Below are 19156 nucleotides of genomic sequence, written 5' to 3'. Positions count from 1 at the left end.
GAAGCTGCTGTATTTACAGGTATTGTGTGCAGATAGGGAGGATCTTGGCGGCACATTTGCAAGGGAGTCTGGGCTGTGAAAGCAGAACTTTAAGTGTGTGTGTGTAGCACTGCAGGAAGCTGTGATTGATGGTGTGTGTTAGGGAGCGGGAGTCACAGTCATGGCTGAGAGACTCCTCATTCTGCTGAGAGCAGCAGTATCACACACAGGTCCTCTCTTTCAGCCTCTGCTCTGGGTCTTTGACTCCTTGCTTTATAAGATCCTCTCATTCTCTTTCTTCAGTTCTTTAGGCAACAAACACACTCGAGCCAAATCCTTTCTTCACTCCTGCAATAGACTCCATTCTATTGTGTCTCCCCCACACTACGGCACGCACAGGTCACGTGACCACATCTGTCCTTGGCCATACCTTCCTGAAGACAAACGGCTCTTCGTTGTACGCTGGATTCAGGCCATTGTTCATCACCATGCGCGTGCGAAACTCCTTCCTGATGGTGTCGGTGGGGAGCCCGTACATGTCCACCTCTACATATGTTCCGATTTTTTTGTCCGATAAAAACTGACCGGAGAAAACCTGGGGGGAAAGGACAGCGAGAGAAAAATGTGAGTGTTATACAGTATAAAAAACACAAGGCTCTTTTACTACAAGTGCAACACAGATCAACAATATACTCTTGATAATGAATTACAGGTTTGTCTTCTGAGTTTGAATAATAACTACTGGCTTGTATTTTGAATTGAATAATTCATAATCAGTTCAATGATTTCTTCAAGATTAAAACGCATATTACATTTATTTTATCCTCCATCCCATAAGAATCAGTTAGTGATGTTGTTTTTGGACCAGAAATATAGGAACCAGCCCGAGCATTTGATCTCTTTAAGCAAAGACAGCGCAAGACTGTAGTTGACCACAGTCTGACCTGCACACTGCAAGTTGCGGCGATGACACCATCCACAGGGGTCTCTGAGAAGGGGTCGAACATCCTATCTGACCGCCGCATGAAGTCGGGCTTCTGTAGGTACCTGGTCGACCGAGAAACACAGGAAAGGTTTGAGGAGCACACAGACAAGTTATAATGGCATTGAGGAGCAGGACAAAATGTGCAGGAGCCAAAGGTGGTATCTCACATTTGCAACACTGTATAGATGAGCAAAGTTTTAACCTGAAAAAGAGTTTTTATAAAAGCATGAAGTGTCGCCATGCAGTCCAGCAACTTTCTGCAGTTTTCATTTGACTCATGGGATTTTAATATGACCTCAATTTTACTTCTACATTCTATGACAGGGCTTTAGAGACACAAATTATGACTTTGGACATGCTCGGTAAAGAAGAGCGTTAAAGAGACAGTATACTCTGCGTGCACATTTACTTTGGTAATACCTTTGTTATATATATTTCTTATAATATGACAACTATAAGTTCTAGTGACAGATCATCTTCAGTTTTTTTTTTAATGGTATCCATCTTCTTAATATTACTTAAAGCTTAATCTACAATTTTGTCTGTCTTGTCTTGTCTTTGTCTGGTAAAGCAAAATGGAAAGTGAGACAAAAACAAAAAATAAAAAAAAGATATAAAGAGAAGAAAATAGTGGTTTCAGTGCTCAAGCGGATCAAAAAGCAAAAAAAAATTGCTGCACAAAGCATAGCAAACGCAGTTTGACTTGAGACGAAAAAAATCGATACAAATTCATCATCCGTTGTTACTCCAGGAGCAATTATCATGAGGACAAGTTATTTTGCTTCATTTCTAACCTTCTACAGGGAACATTAAGGAAGAGAAGTTAGGAAAGAGTATGGAATCAGAGAAGAGCAGAGACCAACGTGAGCACTGCTCTCTCTCTCCACATATGAGGTCTCCAGCATTAGCAGTAAAGAGGCCGCCCTCAGGCATAGTATCAGAGTCGAGGGACGGACACAACGATGGAGGGAGGAAGAGACAGATGACTGCAGATAGTTCCAGTGCAGAGTGAAGAGGTAACGCTCTCACTGGCTCTTGGGCAGACAGCGGCTATGATGGCTGCCGGCAGCTACTAATGAGATGTGACAAGCTTTAATTGATGAGCTTGTGAGAGAACAAGAGGAAGGAGGAGTGATAAAAGGACAGCAAGAGAGAAAGAGAGACTTCTTACCCGCAGGAACCGTTGTATTCAAACTTTCCCTGGTTGAGCTGCATTGCTAAATCTGAGGAAGAGAAAAGACAAACAGTAGTCAACAACCTGATGAAGCATTAAAGGGGATTGATGTTGACAACTGCACACCTCTTTCAAAATGGAGCACAGGTATTTGACGGATATTAGATATATTGACCCAATGACAACTCCCATCTTCCCTACAGCCAGTGAAGCACTTGAACCTGCCTGTGGGGCTGCACATGTCCAGCTTCCAGCAGGCCATATGTTTCCACTTCCCTGCCTGTGGTTATGGAGCAACAGCTGCTTTCAAACAGGCTTCACAGACCACTTTCACATGTTGGGTCCAGTCATGTTGTGCTCATAAACAAGATATCAAAAGCACTGAAGCATTCACCTCCATTGTTCATAACCAGCTAACAAAGGTCCAGTAATAATATTATGACAACAATAATCATCAATATCATCACATTTAGAAAAGACGCTTATAGCCGCTTATAGCTGTGCTCCATAATACGACATGCAAAATCATTTGAAATTGAAAAGCCATGGAATTTGAAATGAATATTGACTGTTAAAGTGCTCCTATAAACTGATAGGAAAATCATTATTAAGGTATTGCCGTGACACACACACACACACACACACACACACACACACACACACACACACACACACACACACACACACACACACACACACACACACACACACACACACACACACACACACACACACACACACACACACACACACACACACACACACACACACACACACACACACACACACACACACACACACACACACACACCTAGTCTCCAGGAGGTGAGGTAGTCAATCACACCGCAGTGGCTGTCAACAAACCAACCATCCCAGAACTGGACTACAACTCAGTAAGTAAACTGAATGTAAAACACACTCCACTCCGTCTCAATGTGACCGTTTCTGCTTCATTTATTTCTCTACTGCTGCAGCCAGCAAGCAATATGGTTCACCATCATCTTTCATAATTCATTACCTGCCGCTTTTTTTGCAAATCATTGAAAAAAAAATACAGCTTCAACACAGGTATGATGTTTTTAAACTTGGCTATTTGGGGTCACCAGGTCGACTGAATTTCTGTGTCTGAATGAGTTATTCAAATACAGTTTAAAGAGCAGTTAAACGCGTGTGTGCCGTCTGAGACCTCGTGGCGTTGCGTGCTGTGGTACCTGGGGTCTGGAAGTTGAGCGAGACCATCTGGCAGCCCGCGTTCCAGAAGATCTGAGGCATATAATTACTGGAGTCAACGCGGCCCCCTTTGGGGTAGATGCGGCTCATCTGACGTTTGTTGTAGCTGTGATGATGGAGTTCAGGAAAGTGCAGAGCAGAGGAGAGCGTGTGCTCCAGCAGTTCATGTGTGCAACGGAGTGCTAGGAAAACGGCAGCACTATTTTTAGTGCGAGCAGCTTGGGTCTACATATGTGTGTTTAAGTGGCACAGTCCAGAGGCAAGTTTAACCTCCAGAGGCTAGCCGCCTTGCCAACAGCCAAAAACAAATTTAAGCATTTATTTAAAAAAAAAAAAAAAAAGCATGACTTTTCTCAAAAGGACTGATCATTTACTTTAGAAAAAAGGGCCACCTACGAAATAAAATGGGTAGCCAGGACAAAATCTTATTTGATCCGGTTAATCCAAGGCACGTTTATACTGTACGCTGAAAGGATACTTGACAAACTCTAAGGCGTTGGTCTTCAGGTATCCCAGGCCGACAGACTCGTTGAAAGACGACATGTTGTGATGGATGTTCTTCTCTGGTTACACAGAACAAAATGAAGTGAGACCACATGATAATATATCTTATATTTTAGGTAATGACTGAGAGCTCACCCTCAGCCACATCAAAACTCTGGAACTTGACTGGCTGAGCGTAGTTGACCATGGCAGAAAGGTAGGGGTGGATGTTGGTGGTGGCTCCCACATATGTATACTGAGCAATGAGAGCCTCTTCAGAGTCCTCAGCCACATCACCACCCTGAACAGGACCATGCAAACATTCAGCATTTAATGAGCATCATCAAAACCATCCGCACAAAAACAAGTCGGCTGACCTTCTTGTTGCTCTCCATATCTGATGCTTCAGAAATATCTGTCACATCTGTTGGTTCTGTGGGTTCAGAGGCTTCTGTTCCATCGTCATCAGGCGACTAGCGACACACATGCAAATATCCGTTTATGAGAGGACAATAGCTTCACAGTGTTTTATTCACAAATCCATTGCAGACAATTGACAATTTAAAAAAAACAAATATTCTACAAAAATATAGGAACTAATTCAAACATTAATTGAGCCCAGAGCAAGTGTGTAACTCAAAAAGCTGATGTGGCTAAACCATTCACACAATGCTCCTTTAAGGGAGTTTACAGATTACAGATTACATTGCTGACCTACCTTTTTCTCGCTGCTTTTACGTCCTGCTTCCTTTCCTTTTTCGTTTCTCTGAGAAACGTGATTGGATTCTTTCTCGCCGTTTGCCTCTGACACTATGCTAGGAGCTTCAGAATTGTCCTTATCATCAGCATCTTTTTCTCCTGGATAAACACAAAACATGCCCACTTTGCTTTACTTACATGTCTGCACCTGAGAATCACTTTGAAATGTTAAAGAAGACTGACCACTGTCCGTTTCATCTTCATTTTCTTCTCCCATTATAATAGCAGGCGTGTTGGTCTCCCCCGCCTCCATGTGTTTCTTAAAGGCTTCAAGTTGTTCTGCAAAACAAAAAATTGAGACGTCCTTAAAAAACGTTTTATGTCAGAGCATCCAAAGATTGCTTCAGTTTCAGTGCACCAACTTTGTTCCACTTCTGGTTTCAGGCGTTTGTTTTTGATGAGGATTTTGCGTTTCAGATCATTTGGTGATGGCAGTGGGCGACCGGCTTCAAGCTGAAAGACAACACCAAAAACACAATCAATATTATAGTTCTATATGGAACGGACTAAAAAATATATATACATTACTCACCACAAAGTTTTCTAGAGGCTGCTTCAGGAGGAACTCACCAAAGATCTCCTCACAATACTTGGCCATCTTGTACTGCTGTGGTTTACTAGTGTTCAACACAGGTATAATATATATTTCAATCCAAAAGTTAGTCATTTCATCCAATGATCTACTATTTTTAATACATCTACAAACAATTTAACATCTTGTTTTTCAAGTGTCTTGAATGTGTTTTTACCTGCAATGGTTTTCAAAGGATAAAATGACGGGGTAGTCAGATGTAACAAATGCTGTGTCCCTGATGGCTTGAATAACATCCTGCAGAGGCATAATTATTGCTGCAGTAGTGCGTCTTCAACAGTAGGGGGCAGGCAGAGCACACAAAAGACTAAGTACAGTAAGTCAGCAGTATGACTACCTTGAACAGGATGTCCGTGCACATAGCCTTGCCATGAGTAATGATGGGCTCTTGGTCCTCTCCTTTGCCATCCCAGCAATCTAGCTCCACACACCTGATAGACAGGAGAACACAGCCCATTAAACTCTTCAACCTGTGCACCAGAGCGTCCCAGTATCTTCACACACCTGCATCCTGACAGCAGGACTTGTCGGTACATCTCCACGGACGACTTTCCACCAAACTGCCGACCGGTTAGGTATGTGTTGTGTGAAGAGCTGATGTAGTAGTGGGCCAAGGGCTGGTCCATGTCCTGATATAGCTCTAGTCGGTCGAGGAACACCGGGGCGTTCTCGTCCGACATCAGGTATCTGCAGAAGCCATCGCTGGACATGCGGCCTGAGGGGGGAATAAATGAACATTTTACCTCAGCGCTTCCTCTTTCAGGGCTACTCTGACTCACATTCTATTGTTCAATTGATTCCTGCAGAATGTCAAAGTGTTGAATGAGACCGCTCAACTAGTATCAGTACCATAAAATGTAATTAAAATGTAATTTAAAGTTATTTTACATGCGCTATTTCCTCAGTGGTTCGTCATAAGTTGCCTCGCTACCTCTGAGTCCCTCCACTGTAGTGCCTCCATCCAACACATAGATGGTAGCATTTCACCAAACATCTCACGCACCCTTCTTCTTCAGCTCTCCATCCCTCTCGTATTTCTCGATGATCTGCATGGCCCTCTTGGGGTCGTAGAACGGGAACAGAATCTCATTCAATCTGGGGTCACGCTGGTTCTGAGGAGCGACAAGCACAGAACGTCACACAAACATTGATCGGCCGAGAAACGGGACCTCCAGATGACGTGAGGAAAAACGACCACCACAGACACGGCAAACATGAGAGGAACAAACAGGACAATGTGGGGGACGTAACTGATGAGGAATGGAGGTAATTACGTCGAATCGATAAGGTGCTTTACTATGATTGCTTTAAAGAGAGAGCACTGTTGTCATGGAGACAGTTTGAGATGTGCAGCTTTACTAATGTATGCGGCAGAACGCCCCAAGTCATTTAGATTAGATATCCTTTATTTATGAATTGATACGGTGTGATAAGCTCCATTTTGAGGTCAGTCAGAGGTGACGTGTGAGGCAGAAAGCATAAACACACAGCGGCAAGAAACACGACAAGCCCAGAAAGAAGCAACAGGATGGAAACTTCTGCCCCCCGTTACCACGGCAACACCAATCAGACAAAGGGATGCGAGCAGCGGTAGGGCAAGCACGAGGGATGGGAAAGGGCTGGGCATGCAGACTCGGAAAGCTGGATGAAGTTGCACTTGGAGGCTGGTAGTTAAACATTTAATGTCTAATGAGAGCGCGTTTCGACAGCCGCAGGGCAACTTCAGCCTGGGATGGAGGGAGAGTCGCACAAGGGAGGGGCACAGGCAGGCTAAATACACACACAAGTTAATGAATGATAAAGAGCTTACTTCATTCAGAAAGCTGACTAACTGGTCTACAGTTAAATAATCAGTTTTGCTCCCATTGCTGCAAAGGAATTAATTAGAAAAACAAACAAAATGTTAGGCTTCTTCAAATAGACAGTCAAACACACAAGCAGTCCCATTAGGAAGCAGAACAGCCGAGAGAACTTCACACTAAAACCTTTAAAGAAAAAAGTTCAACATTACCAATAGGACTGAATAAAATCAGGCCATCTTTATATCGAAATGTAGAGGCAAGTCAGGCAACGTTAGTGAAGCAGGCACGCACATCTTTTTGTTCAGTCATTACACAGAGACAGAAATATAAATCAAATATTCGAGTGGTGTTTTAAAACAAAAGGTTAAGCCGTTTAAGCTCCAAGCACGACAACTGGAATACTCACATCTTCTTGAACAGTTCCTCAATGTCTGTGCGAGGACAGATCTTTTGTGTGAGCGCATAGAAAATGTCGAATGTGAAGTCTGATTGTTCAATTTCGTCATTCTGTGGAGAGAAACCGACAAAATATTTCTATAGCTCATCACTCCTCACACAGCTATAGAAGACTGCAGTTATTTTACCTACTGATTTAACTATGTGTAGGCCTTCATGTATGTCACTTATTTGCACAACTAGGACTCATTTCATGTTAGACTGCTTTAGTAGTCTTTCATAGAATTTCAACATTCAAACAACTTTGTGTTTGTTCAGAGATGAAACCCTCAGGAAGCACAGATGAAGCTGCATGTAGTAAAAAGCCTGTTTAACATTGAATAGCAGACAGAAATGTAGTATACTTCAACCTCTGTGGAATAAAACCGAAACAGAAAATATGTTGATGATAAAAAGCTACGTCCTTCGAAACTTGATTGCTGAGCTTTTGACCTTGTAAACTTCAGTGGCACAGAGGCAAACCACAGCAAAATACAGTAACCATCAGCAGAGAGAATATCAGACTCAGAATCAGCGTTATTGCCAAGGTCAGTGAGGATCCCACCAAGTAGGAAAGTGCTTTGGAATAACGTGCAATCCTGAACAAAAACATAATAAAATAAAATAAAACTAACAAATAAATAAATAACCCACAAACAACGCCACGGGAGGTTCTGGTCTGGATATCCCAAAATTGCCAGGAACAGCGTCTATGAAAATGTTTATCATAATGAGTTTGTCTGTCTTGCATGTGAAATTGGTGCAGCAACCTCCTGCAGTCTTTACTACTACGACTGTATGTTTAGTGACATCACGTCATCACCTCACTTTCTTATCATCACACTCACTTCTCCTAAACCATAAATCTATGCACCACATTAAAAACTCCAAACTGCATAACAATAATAAACAACTGGAATCCACCAAAGTCCTCATGGTGTCTTCAGATGCCCATTCCAACTTTGCTGCAAAGTTTTGCAACAAGAGAGGGAGAAGGAAAACAAGTTCTTATCTAATGCTCTGACCTTTCCACTTGGCAGGCCCAGATCTTTTAGAGCCTGAAAGATTCCCTTCTCCGTCTTCCCCGACGCAAACGTTCGAGTAATGCTGTAAATTAAGAGAAGAACAGACTGAGTAATGGATTCAGTGGCTTCAGGCGGAGAAACATTCTATCGATGTTCTCCTACCCTCTCACTGGAATTTTCCCATTAACGTTGGTCAGGAAGCACAATCTCATCCAACTAATTGAGAGGAGAAAAATACATTTTAATAGCAGCCACAACAAGATAATAACTGCAGAAAATACACTCACTGTTTTTTAAGGCAGGTCATCGGACATACGTTGTTGGCCTTAAAGTTGTGAATGACGGACCTCAAACCCTCCGTCCATTTCTGTGTACGTAAGTAAAAGGTGAAAAAATGTAAAGGATGCCGATGTAAGCAACATTTTCTAGTGAAGAAATCCTTTTGAAGGCAAAACAGATGGAACAACTTTTACTGGAAACAGGTTTGCTCAAACTATAAATCAAGGGAGTTCATGCCTTGTCTGCCAAGCAAGGTACACTATTCAAGTAACCTGACACTCACTTTTAGAGAATAACCAAAACAAATAAGGTCTTGAGACATCTATGACGCAGCTTCCAGCCAAAACAGAGTTATCAAATAAGATCAAATATAGTGTCACTTGCAAGATATTAGCAGGGAAAAAACACTTGATACTTTCAGATTTAAAAACAAATATGATTTTCTTTTCAGAAAACGATGTGGTCCTAGTTAATGCTGTTGATTCATCATGGCAAATACCCTCAGAATGATCATCCAAAACCTCTTAAAAATCTGACATACCCCGTCACGGTTGAATCTGCTGCATCATGATGCTGCTAAACTCAGCATTAGTGCGTCTTACTGAGGTAAATGATAATGCCCGATTTGTCTCTCAATTTCAGCTCAAGTATTTTACTAAGTAATGTATGTCTCGTAACTATTCAAGTTCATGCATCACTTTCCAATTTTAATCTGCTACACTATGCAGTTTGGTTAAACAGATCGAGGATCCAGTCACTAGGTACAGTGGTGCGATTCCATCCCACACCCTTTGTACTGTCTACTTCACATTGGCAACCAACAAGGTGAACATTTAAAAAGATAGAAACTTGCTATTTCACAGATCCCATAAATCCAATATGAAATTTAATGGATGCCAAGTGCTAATGAAATAATGCATCACTTGCTTTCAGTTTTAAACTCTGCCATTACTGTGGCTTCAAAAATATGTAAAATAGGAAGCAATTTATTTGCTATTGCAGAAATACCTTTATTTTAATTGTTTATTCAGCTGCTGTGTATAGAATAACTCTGGCATGTTTAAATCTTACTTATTCCTTAAACAGTCACATGGCAAACTATTACGGTGTCTTAACTCAAGATTGACTAATGTTCAACCGAAGGGTCAGAGCGGAGCGTGTCCGAGTCGGCATGTTTACCCGGGCTGTGTCTGGGTTCTCTGCCACCATGAACATGAAGTTGAGGTTGACCAGGTCTGTGCCGCTGCAGATGCATATGATGCATCCTTCCAGGTCAGCTTCTGTTTTCCCCAGGGCCTCAAATGATGACAAGATCTTGGGGTCCTAAAAAGGAAAGCAAGAAATGCTGTAGAGTGAAAATACATTTTTGGAATATGTTGTAACAACATAAGAGGTGACATTATAACATTATAAACTCACAGCAAGGAAGCAGAGAACATGAAGACTCACTTAAAAATAATGTGTTATGGTAAACACTTTCTAAGATTACTTGGCTACAGCACGTTGAAATGTTATGCTGGAGGCATGAAACCAAAAAATAATTTCCAAAGGGCTGTTTTAATGTGATTCAAATGTGATTTTACATTTATTATACACAGCAACTTTAAACTTTTCAGCCTCTTATCAATTAGCAAGCAATTCCCTCAACACACCGACCCTCTCGTTCCACTTCAATTCACTGGACCAGCACGGTCTCTCTGGGACATTGCAATGTTTTCGTCCTGTAATTGAATTGACTGAGAAAGGTGATAGGCTCTGCTGTTTTTCATCTCCAACAATCAGCTAACACCATTTATCTTTTCACTTTCATTAAATTAGCAGCTGCGACTTTGAGAGCTGGTGTTCCTGCTTTAGAGTCAAAAGATCAGCGGCTACAAACAGAGGAAGCCGTTATCAGGCTGCATTATCTGTATACGTGAGCTTAGACATGCACGGTGTGCACAGTGTTCCCACCGAAGTCAACAATATGAATGCAAACTGATATAATCTATATAAACAGCGCACATCAGTATTTCGTCAAGCTCTTGACACACACTGACAGAATCCTAATGAGACTGGCTTCTTCATTTCAACTGGTCAACATAAACATTCACTACAATGATAAAATGTTATTTACATCCATACGTTGGTCCATAAAAACATGAAATGTTGTGCTGCACTGTTGCAGGTTTAGTTCCCTTGACTACAGCCTTTCCAATTGAGGGGGAATGTCTTACACCAGTGAGTCAGCCTCAACTCTCTGGGTCAAATGCAGGAGAGACAGCTTCAAAGATGAACAAAAGAGTAGCGCACTTAATGTCTTCGCACTCCTCTAAATCTTGATTTGAGAGTGAAGCGCATGGCAGAACTCAACCCGAAAATATTCCTACTTCTCAGACTAATCTCTACACAGGCCTGCTTTTAAGCGACGGCAATGTTTTCCTTTCAGCGTGAGGAAGAGCAGTCACGGATGTCCAGATCACATTCATGTATGGCACGTCTTCATGCCAGTTTACAGTAGATAAAATAATTTAAATCAAACTAAAATCATTTTAGAAAAACTGCCTTAATTCCTGATGGTCCAAATTTAAAAATCCTTAAGTCCTTAAGAGCGCAACACAATAACAACCCACTGCTTATACAGTTGATGAACATTTAAAGGTTAAAAAGATTTAATCAGGATGCAAATAAAAGCAGAAGAGCAAATGACGGTGCGTTTGAAAAACGTTACTCAAGATGAGATAGATAAATATTGTATTAATTATTAAGCGTCAATGTCTACACAAAAGCGTGCACATGGAAACTGTGGGAAAGACATGTATATTTACATTTTATCACCTCAAAGTTGCACTTTTACTTCCAAACTGTGCAACAGCTCAAATCAAAAATCTTGTCGCAGTTTGGCTGTAACATAACGCTTCCTGAAATGATGGGCTGCACAGAAGTCTGGAGAGGTTGTGACTGATGTCTCACCTTTGGGATGCCACCAACACGGATACTGTTTATTAGTGAACACTCCAGCACTTGGCCTTCCTGCAAAGCACACAGAAAATTGAGGGAAAGAGACAAAACTTAGAAAATTTATGCTCTTCAATGACCTACCTTTCCTTCACTTTTCCAGGTGATGAAAAACCCATACTCGTCCACCTTCATCTGACAGTTGGGCTCAAATATATAGGGGTCCTGGGAAGAAGGAAAAAATATCAACAATCACAAGACAATAGTCATCCAAAAGAACAATAACGGTTTATGCTGTCAACCCAATGCCATAGCACAATTACATTATCTAAAATGTATCTTCAAGGTTATGCAAGCAGACACGTTTTTTTTTTAAACGATGTGCAAATATATTCACTTTACACAGACATTGCGTGCAAAGGACATGGGACAGGTTTCTCCAGCAAACACACAGTGAGATAAATGTCACAGACATGTTCTTCTGAATGCAAACATCATTCCATGGCAACACAGCGCAGTAAACGATGGACACCTGATGTATTTGAGCGTCTCTGCGCGCATGTATTCAAGGAGTCGTCGCAGGTTATGGTGATCATCAAGTCAGGGCTGTCTGTCATAATATTTATCGATGAAAACAATTTTTTCCCTCAATTCAGTCTGCTGCATGAAGCTGTGACACAGTACTGTCAAATCACACTTCAGAGGACTGAAGAGAGGTCATCAGTTGCCAGGTCACCCTAACTCTAATATTAGAAATATGGAGCACGGTGACACACAAACACATGTTTATTTTCCTCACTATTTTGCTGCTGCTCCTTCAGAACTCCAAAGAATAAATAAAAACAGGCCAGCTTCTTATTTGTCTGTTCTACAATAGCTCCTATTTTTTCATATGAAAACCATTGGAACAATTCCATTTCCATTTGAACTCAACGGTCTTTCTTCAGAATTTGGACTGACGAAAGCTTCAGAGACACAGAATAGAAAACACAAACAAAGAACTAAAAAAACAGCCAGCAGGCAACGCAACTTGTCAAGCAGAAAGAAACAATCAGCTGAAGGTCCCAAAGCCCTACTTGCAACAAACCACATTGTAATACAAAGTATATTTTGCCACAAAAACTGCAGCTGTTTCAAACCTGCAACGATGTATTATAAGAGCCACGCCCCCACACAACCTTCAAGGACTCGGAAACATTTGGTACACAGTCAAAAATAAAATTGGGATGCTGAGAGGTATTAACGTATAACAAAAAATGCTGAATGTAGGTGCTAATGTTTGCCTTTTTTTGTAATTGTTTGTTAAAAGTTCTTTGGCAAAGATGTGCCTGTAATCATTACTTTAAACCTGAAAACACAGGACAAAGAAAAATCGTCCCAAGAGCAACAGACACAGTACATAGAAATTCAGGCATAAGACGCAGAAGACAAGTCCCACCTCAACTGATTGATTTCCCATGTGTGGGGACAAAGACTGAAACAAAGGAAGGGAGCCCTTTGGCTAACACCCTGCCTGAATGTTGAGGATATATTTAACCTTTGACCCGGCCATCTCCTGACATTTCAACAGCAAAGCAATCAATTATTTCTTATCGATGAACATTGGAAATCCATTGGGATTGTGGCTCTTTTGTGACGTGTCACCTCTACATGGGACGTTCACCACAAAACGCCAAAGAAAAGAGCAACACAAGACCAAAACACTCCACGATATTAGATGTCGTATTATACTGCCTGAGAACAATCCCTTACATGTATATGACTAAAAAGACAGGCTTTATGAAGTGCCTTCAGTCGCAGGGATGGGGTTGCCCTGCTTAAGCTTGGCTCTAAGAAGCAACTGCAGCACTCTGAGGACTCTCTTCAGAAACATGTCGGCCCACTTTCACGCCTCACTTGGACAAGTCAATTGATGATTCCTTTCAGAATGTTTTCCCAAGTATTCTTCTCTGCCTATGGGACACGGCCCACCCCTTTCTGTAAGAGCCACCTTGAGTCAAAAAGCATGATTGAATATGGAGACCCCAATCACAAGTTCACTTCTTTGTATTAATATTCAAATTATATTGACAGAGTCAATAAAAAATAAGTAAAAATGTCAACCCATCATTTTATTATATTTAATTAGAGATGATTTTAAAGTAAATACACATGTTTTAAAGAGTAAATGGTGACTTGGCTGAGCAACAGACTGCTAACACTGGCTACACAGTAGAAGATACAATGTTGTAAGGAGCCAAAATGTTCTCCAAATGTGCCACTTTCACCGGTAAATTGAATGTTTTTTTGACGTACCTCATCAAACCTGTCGAATGAGGCGCCCTCTTGCATGAACTTGGGCAGGTGCTTCTGCCAGTTGAACTCGTAGGACTTAGTCATGGCTGCTCGCAAACCTGGAAAACAAGAAATAGACAGAACCCATTAAACACGGAAACATTATTTGAATTTATATAAGCAAGGGACAAAAGGGTAATCAAAGGAGAGGGCATCATTACATGCCATTTATTTACTCAATAAAAAGAGAAAAGCAAATGCTTGCAGTTTGACATGTTAGAAAACATGGTTTACTTTCGGTGTGGTAAAGTTCTGCATCTGCATGTCACAATAATGAAAAAACAATGACAATGTAATTGCCCGTTTAATTTAACAAAAACCCAAGATTGATGCGACATGTATGACACGTGTATGGTCACGTAAGACAGGAAACGTATATAGTAATAACGTATGAACATTATATAGGCTCCTCTTACGTCAAGCTCAAATGTGTCGAGTAAAACTGTCAGAGATGTGAGAACGTGACACACTATATATAGACAAAGAGCTTAGCTGGTACAAAGTCATTATGGGAATAGAGAGAGGTGGGATTTGGCTTCGATTGGAATCCTTGGCCCAATGTGCAACACATTTTTAATGGCAATACCCTCACATGTACACTGAATAACAGACAAAATACCACTAGGAATCCATACTACATTTATAGATACATAGGCATACACCACTTGTTGAATAAAATAGACGGTAAAAAAGGATTTCACATCTAGCAATAAAAGAAAGCAGTATTAATATATTGTTGGAAGTGTAGTAAATGTAGTAAGTAAAATAATACAACAAGTAGACTACATCAGGACACGTTCGAGGCTATCTAAAACAAGGTTGAAAGAAAGGAGGAAGTGTGGAGATAAAATAAATTTGTGTTTGGCAGCACAAGCTGGTCCAACAGCTGTGTGTGACAGAGGCTAGCTGGAGAGGGCTCCGGGGCAGAAAGCTTGCTGAGCACACTGGGGAGAGGTCTGCTTTTGATGCAATGATCACAGAGCAGACACGACATCAACAGAGAGTACAGAAAGGCCCACGCTGGGCAGGCTTACTGTAACCCACAGGCGTGACAAACAAGGATGAAGAAAGGTATTTAGGAGGTCATCTTCAAACAACAGTGAGTAGAAACAACTCATAGTTAATATTCAATCTTTAGGATCACTGCTCTTCACGAAATTAATTTCTGAAATTAAAGTCTGTTTGTTTGAAAGTTACTTAAAACAGACTGTACAGTTTCCCCTTTGCAAAGACTCGGCTATCAAAAGCTGGTTACTCGCATGCTTCAGACACTTAAGGAAAACGTGATATAAAGTACTCATTCATTTGTCCATATTCCTCCCTCCCAACACCCAAGGACCAGTGTGCTACAGAGTCAAACAACATACAGTCAATCAATTAATCCCACTGAAGTAAATCTGTCCGTGTCATAAGAGACGTTCTCGCGACAAAAACATGGACTTAGATATCTTGTTTTTCTGGTAAATCAGAAAATTGTTTATTAATAAAGAGATGGAGGAAATTTCCATACTGAAAAACATGTACAGCAGCATGTGTAACTGCTAAGTTAGACAATGATGACAAAAGACGGATGCTAAGTTTCAGGTTGCATCTCCAGGCAAATCGTTGGTGTGCACTTGAGAAGCAGTGCAGAGAAGTGTGTGAGAGCCAAACCTCTGTCCAGACCCTGACAATGAGATAATTGTAAGAGTCAAGAGCCCCAGGAGGCAGACTGTTCCTATCCTTTTTATCTGCGATGGCAGCTAGGGTAGCACCCAGCGGTCCCACACCTCATAAGCTAAAATTAGGTTACATCAGTAAGCTTGCCACGGCAGGTCGACTCGGGACACGGTCAAATGGTGACCAGTGAATTTTGATGAGGCTTATGCCTTTGTTCCGGCCAAAAGTGCCCACAGCAAGTGGATGGGTGCCAAGACTCTTGCAGAGGTTAACCCATGTGGTGCGTCAACAAGACAGAGAGGGTCTCAAAACAAAGGCAGGAAATAACTCGATGATGGGAATAAGAGCTTCTTCTTACTTATCCATCTTTTTTTTATTAGTTTTTAAATGCCTAGCATGAACCTAGCACTACAACCAAGGAAGCAAGAGATCAGGATCTTAGTTGATGCTGCCCAGATCATACTTCTACTAGTAATTCTCATACATCTAAGTCATTACACTGCCTTTTTCTTGTATAACTCTCACTCCTGACAGCCACACATAACTTGGCCAAGTTATTGAGGTGCAGGACTGGACATCCCCTGAGAGCAAAGTTTTATTTTTTGGTAGATTTTTCAGGAGCACTTGTAAAAAGGGAAACCACTCCTGCCAAAGGAACGCATTTACATGCTAAAGCCCGTCATCATTAATCATGAATTGCATTAGAACTTTCTTCTGTTCTATATGAAGAACCATCTAGCAGCTCTCCTGGCTCCATCCACAGGTTGAATCCGCTACTTTTTAAAAGGCTTGGACTCCAATTGAGTCTTCAAACAACCATCTTAAGAGTACGGTACATGAACTTGAGCTTGTAAAACTATTTCAGACATCTAAAGTTCAGCTAATGTAATCTTCCTGTCATCCTCTCATGTTGTACCTTTTTAAGTAGAAAAACCGACCGAATTTCAAACAGATGGCGTGATGAATCTTATTTACGTGAGTTTTTAAGCTGCAGTCAGACAATAAATTGCATGCTTCTCCTTTGCTTGACCATATATGGCCAACTTTACAATTATGGAAGAGTTGTGAGTTCTCTTAAAATCTTCAAGGAGTCCCCTCTCCATGTTTACCTCCCTCTCTAGATGGCTGTCTGCTCATCAAGATGTCCATGACCTCTTTACAGAGGACACAACCAAAATGAACGCTGAAGAAGTTCAAATGGACCATTGAAAATAATATAATGGACATGGTGTGCAATGTAAAACAACAAAACATTTTAACTTTTTTTCTGTTTTTCAGGTGAATAATGTTAATGAAAGATTGTATTTCAAGAATCAATCCTTTGAGGTCAACAGAACAACAAGTGTGTGCCCTGTGCTTTCCTTCTTTTTTTGCCGGTTCCATAGTTCACAACTTTAAGTTAAATGTTGGAAAAAAGCACTTTCACCCAGGGGACACATCGATCGGGCTGTGCAACACATATTTCTGGCTTGAAACCAGGCCTCAGTTGGGCTGCCAAGAAAGTGACAAGTGCTATTAGGATGCATCGACCGATTACTGTTGTAATGATGGAGGAAATAAATGCTAGATCTGAAGCGACAGTTTGGTGAGTGGTAAAATTTGTCTGAGCCTGATAACGTTCCAGGCTGCAAGCTGCACCTTGAAACCAACTAAACTCATGAACCCAGGTTTGACTGTATTATGAACTAAGCTTGCCATCTACTTATGGCAAGCAAAATGTGATAAACTGATAAATAGATAAGCATCAAGTACTTGACGGCAGAGAGTAGACCAGTAGGCTTCATTACATCACCAAGCATCCAGCTCGAATAACAAATACAGTATGTAATTTCCAGAAAAGAACACATTAATGCATTCAATATGAGTAGTCAGTCCATTTAAACCAGCGAGCAGCCCGGTAAATGTTTGCTTTGTTTACTTAGCGCATTGCATAGGAGGCCCGGAAATATACAACAGTCATGCATCAATGCCCTCAACAGGAAATACAGTATTTGATAACAAAAACAAAGTGAAAAACAATGAGCGGTCCATATTCCAATCGAGGCCACTGTGGGGCAGGTATAAAAATGAGTGCAGCAAATCATTGAGTAAACATGTACTTACCTTAACACGGATGGAGATCCTGTGTGTGTGTGTGTCTGCGTGTGTGTGTGTGCGTGCAAGCTGTTGTTTATAGTGCATCGTGGGGACCAATTCTTGACAAAAAAACTCTCCTCGTTGGGACCTTATGTCTTTGCGCGGAACCTTTTGCCGGTCCCCACAGGTCCAAACCTCAATTTGAGGATGAAAACTTCAAAATAATGTAGAGATCATAATTGGGTTTCAATTTGGTTCGGAGTCCTGGTTAAGGTGAGCCATGTGTTTTGGATGGTTAGGTTTAGGGTGAGAGGCTGGGGAAAGCATTATGGCAATGAGAAAGCTCACAATGTCCCCACAGGGATAGCAATACAAATGTATGTGTGTGCACAGCATCACTCATCTCAATATTCACCGACAGCAACACTGGGTGTGCACAGTCCGGCCCCAGGTCTTTGTGAATATTAGACTAACGGAAGTGAAAATATTTGTGAGGTTGACTTTTTTCATGCTGAATGCCAAGTGATTATGACTTGCCTGTGGCAGTTTGCAGCTGAGAATATCTCACGCCAGAATTAAGTGGGCTCATTTGTTTATGTTTGTCTGTTTAAAGACATCGAGTGTGTTTTTGTTAGCCCACGTGGCCGTCTTATGTAGAGGTGTGACTGACAGCTGAATAAGCCGATTATCGATTCAAGTGGTGGAGGGGCCAAACTGAATCTACGCTATATACAGCTTAACAACACGATTCCATCCTGCATTACAGGTAGTTAACACACATAGCTGCATGGGAGCCCAGCCATACATAGTGGTCTCAACTCTGCAAACAACATCAACCATTTCCATAAAATAGATAATATTGTTTGAGAGCAAATTATTATTTTAAATTAAACATGTATTTCTATCTTGGTTATAGTCTGGCGGTCTTGTAACAAAGAATCATTGCTTTAGTCTCAAAAATGTAAAAAAAACATTCCACAAGCCAAAAGCACAAGACTGTTTTCTACATTTGTTTTTCAAGTTACTATGGTTACAGATACTGCATAATTTCAATGAAAGTACTTTCCCATGACAAATGACCATTATAAACACTTTCATAACAGCTGAACACCAACATTCTCATTGGGCTTGTGTATCAGTGACTCACTCTGAATTCGACTGCAAGTCACAAACGTGAGTGTTGAATACGAAAAAAGGCAGTACGTTCTGGTCAAGTAGAGATGGCAGATGTGAAATAGTTAAATCAACTATCCATACTGAGGCACGCACACACACACTCAGAACAGCTCTATATATAGTCATGCACACCCAGCCGCTGACAAATTGAGTTATACAAAGAATTTAACACATGCCCTAATGGACAGAGTCTCCACCTTATAAATGATGCCCTCCAGTACGTACTCAACA

The 19156-nt window shown here is 41.2% G+C and overlaps 1 protein-coding gene across 3 annotated transcripts in view; it reads right to left on the bottom strand.

Annotated features, from left to right (window-relative positions):
- LOC128771890 (1-phosphatidylinositol 4,5-bisphosphate phosphodiesterase beta-4-like) overlaps window positions 1-19156 on the bottom strand; it is a 40048-nt gene that overhangs the window by 6643 nt on the left and 14249 nt on the right. For all 3 annotated transcript variants that reach the window (XM_053887730.1, XM_053887729.1, XM_053887731.1), the window contains 24 exons: window positions 13976-14073; window positions 11825-11905; window positions 11696-11755; window positions 9923-10066; window positions 8752-8831; window positions 8627-8680; window positions 8465-8546; window positions 7411-7511; window positions 7013-7070; window positions 6206-6314; window positions 5707-5917; window positions 5540-5633; window positions 5360-5439; window positions 5143-5227; window positions 4973-5063; window positions 4794-4889; window positions 4570-4709; window positions 4229-4324; window positions 4008-4152; window positions 3847-3931; window positions 3350-3474; window positions 2136-2187; window positions 924-1026; window positions 410-574 (listed from right to left, as the gene is read on the bottom strand). In XM_053887730.1, the coding sequence (XP_053743705.1) occupies window positions 410-574; window positions 924-1026; window positions 2136-2187; window positions 3350-3474; window positions 3847-3931; window positions 4008-4152; window positions 4229-4324; window positions 4570-4709; window positions 4794-4889; window positions 4973-5063; window positions 5143-5227; window positions 5360-5439; window positions 5540-5633; window positions 5707-5917; window positions 6206-6314; window positions 7013-7070; window positions 7411-7511; window positions 8465-8546; window positions 8627-8680; window positions 8752-8831; window positions 9923-10066; window positions 11696-11755; window positions 11825-11905; window positions 13976-14059 (2421 nt within the window). In that variant the 5' untranslated portion in view covers window positions 14060-14073. The remainder of the gene's footprint in view (window positions 1-409; window positions 575-923; window positions 1027-2135; window positions 2188-3349; window positions 3475-3846; window positions 3932-4007; window positions 4153-4228; window positions 4325-4569; window positions 4710-4793; window positions 4890-4972; window positions 5064-5142; window positions 5228-5359; window positions 5440-5539; window positions 5634-5706; window positions 5918-6205; window positions 6315-7012; window positions 7071-7410; window positions 7512-8464; window positions 8547-8626; window positions 8681-8751; window positions 8832-9922; window positions 10067-11695; window positions 11756-11824; window positions 11906-13975; window positions 14074-19156) is intronic.

Source organism: Synchiropus splendidus, chromosome 15 (genome assembly GCF_027744825.2).
Source record: "Synchiropus splendidus isolate RoL2022-P1 chromosome 15, RoL_Sspl_1.0, whole genome shotgun sequence".
In the NCBI taxonomy this organism is placed as follows: domain Eukaryota; kingdom Metazoa; phylum Chordata; class Actinopteri; order Syngnathiformes; family Callionymidae; genus Synchiropus; species Synchiropus splendidus.
This window is presented reverse-complemented; position numbering and strand designations above follow the sequence as displayed.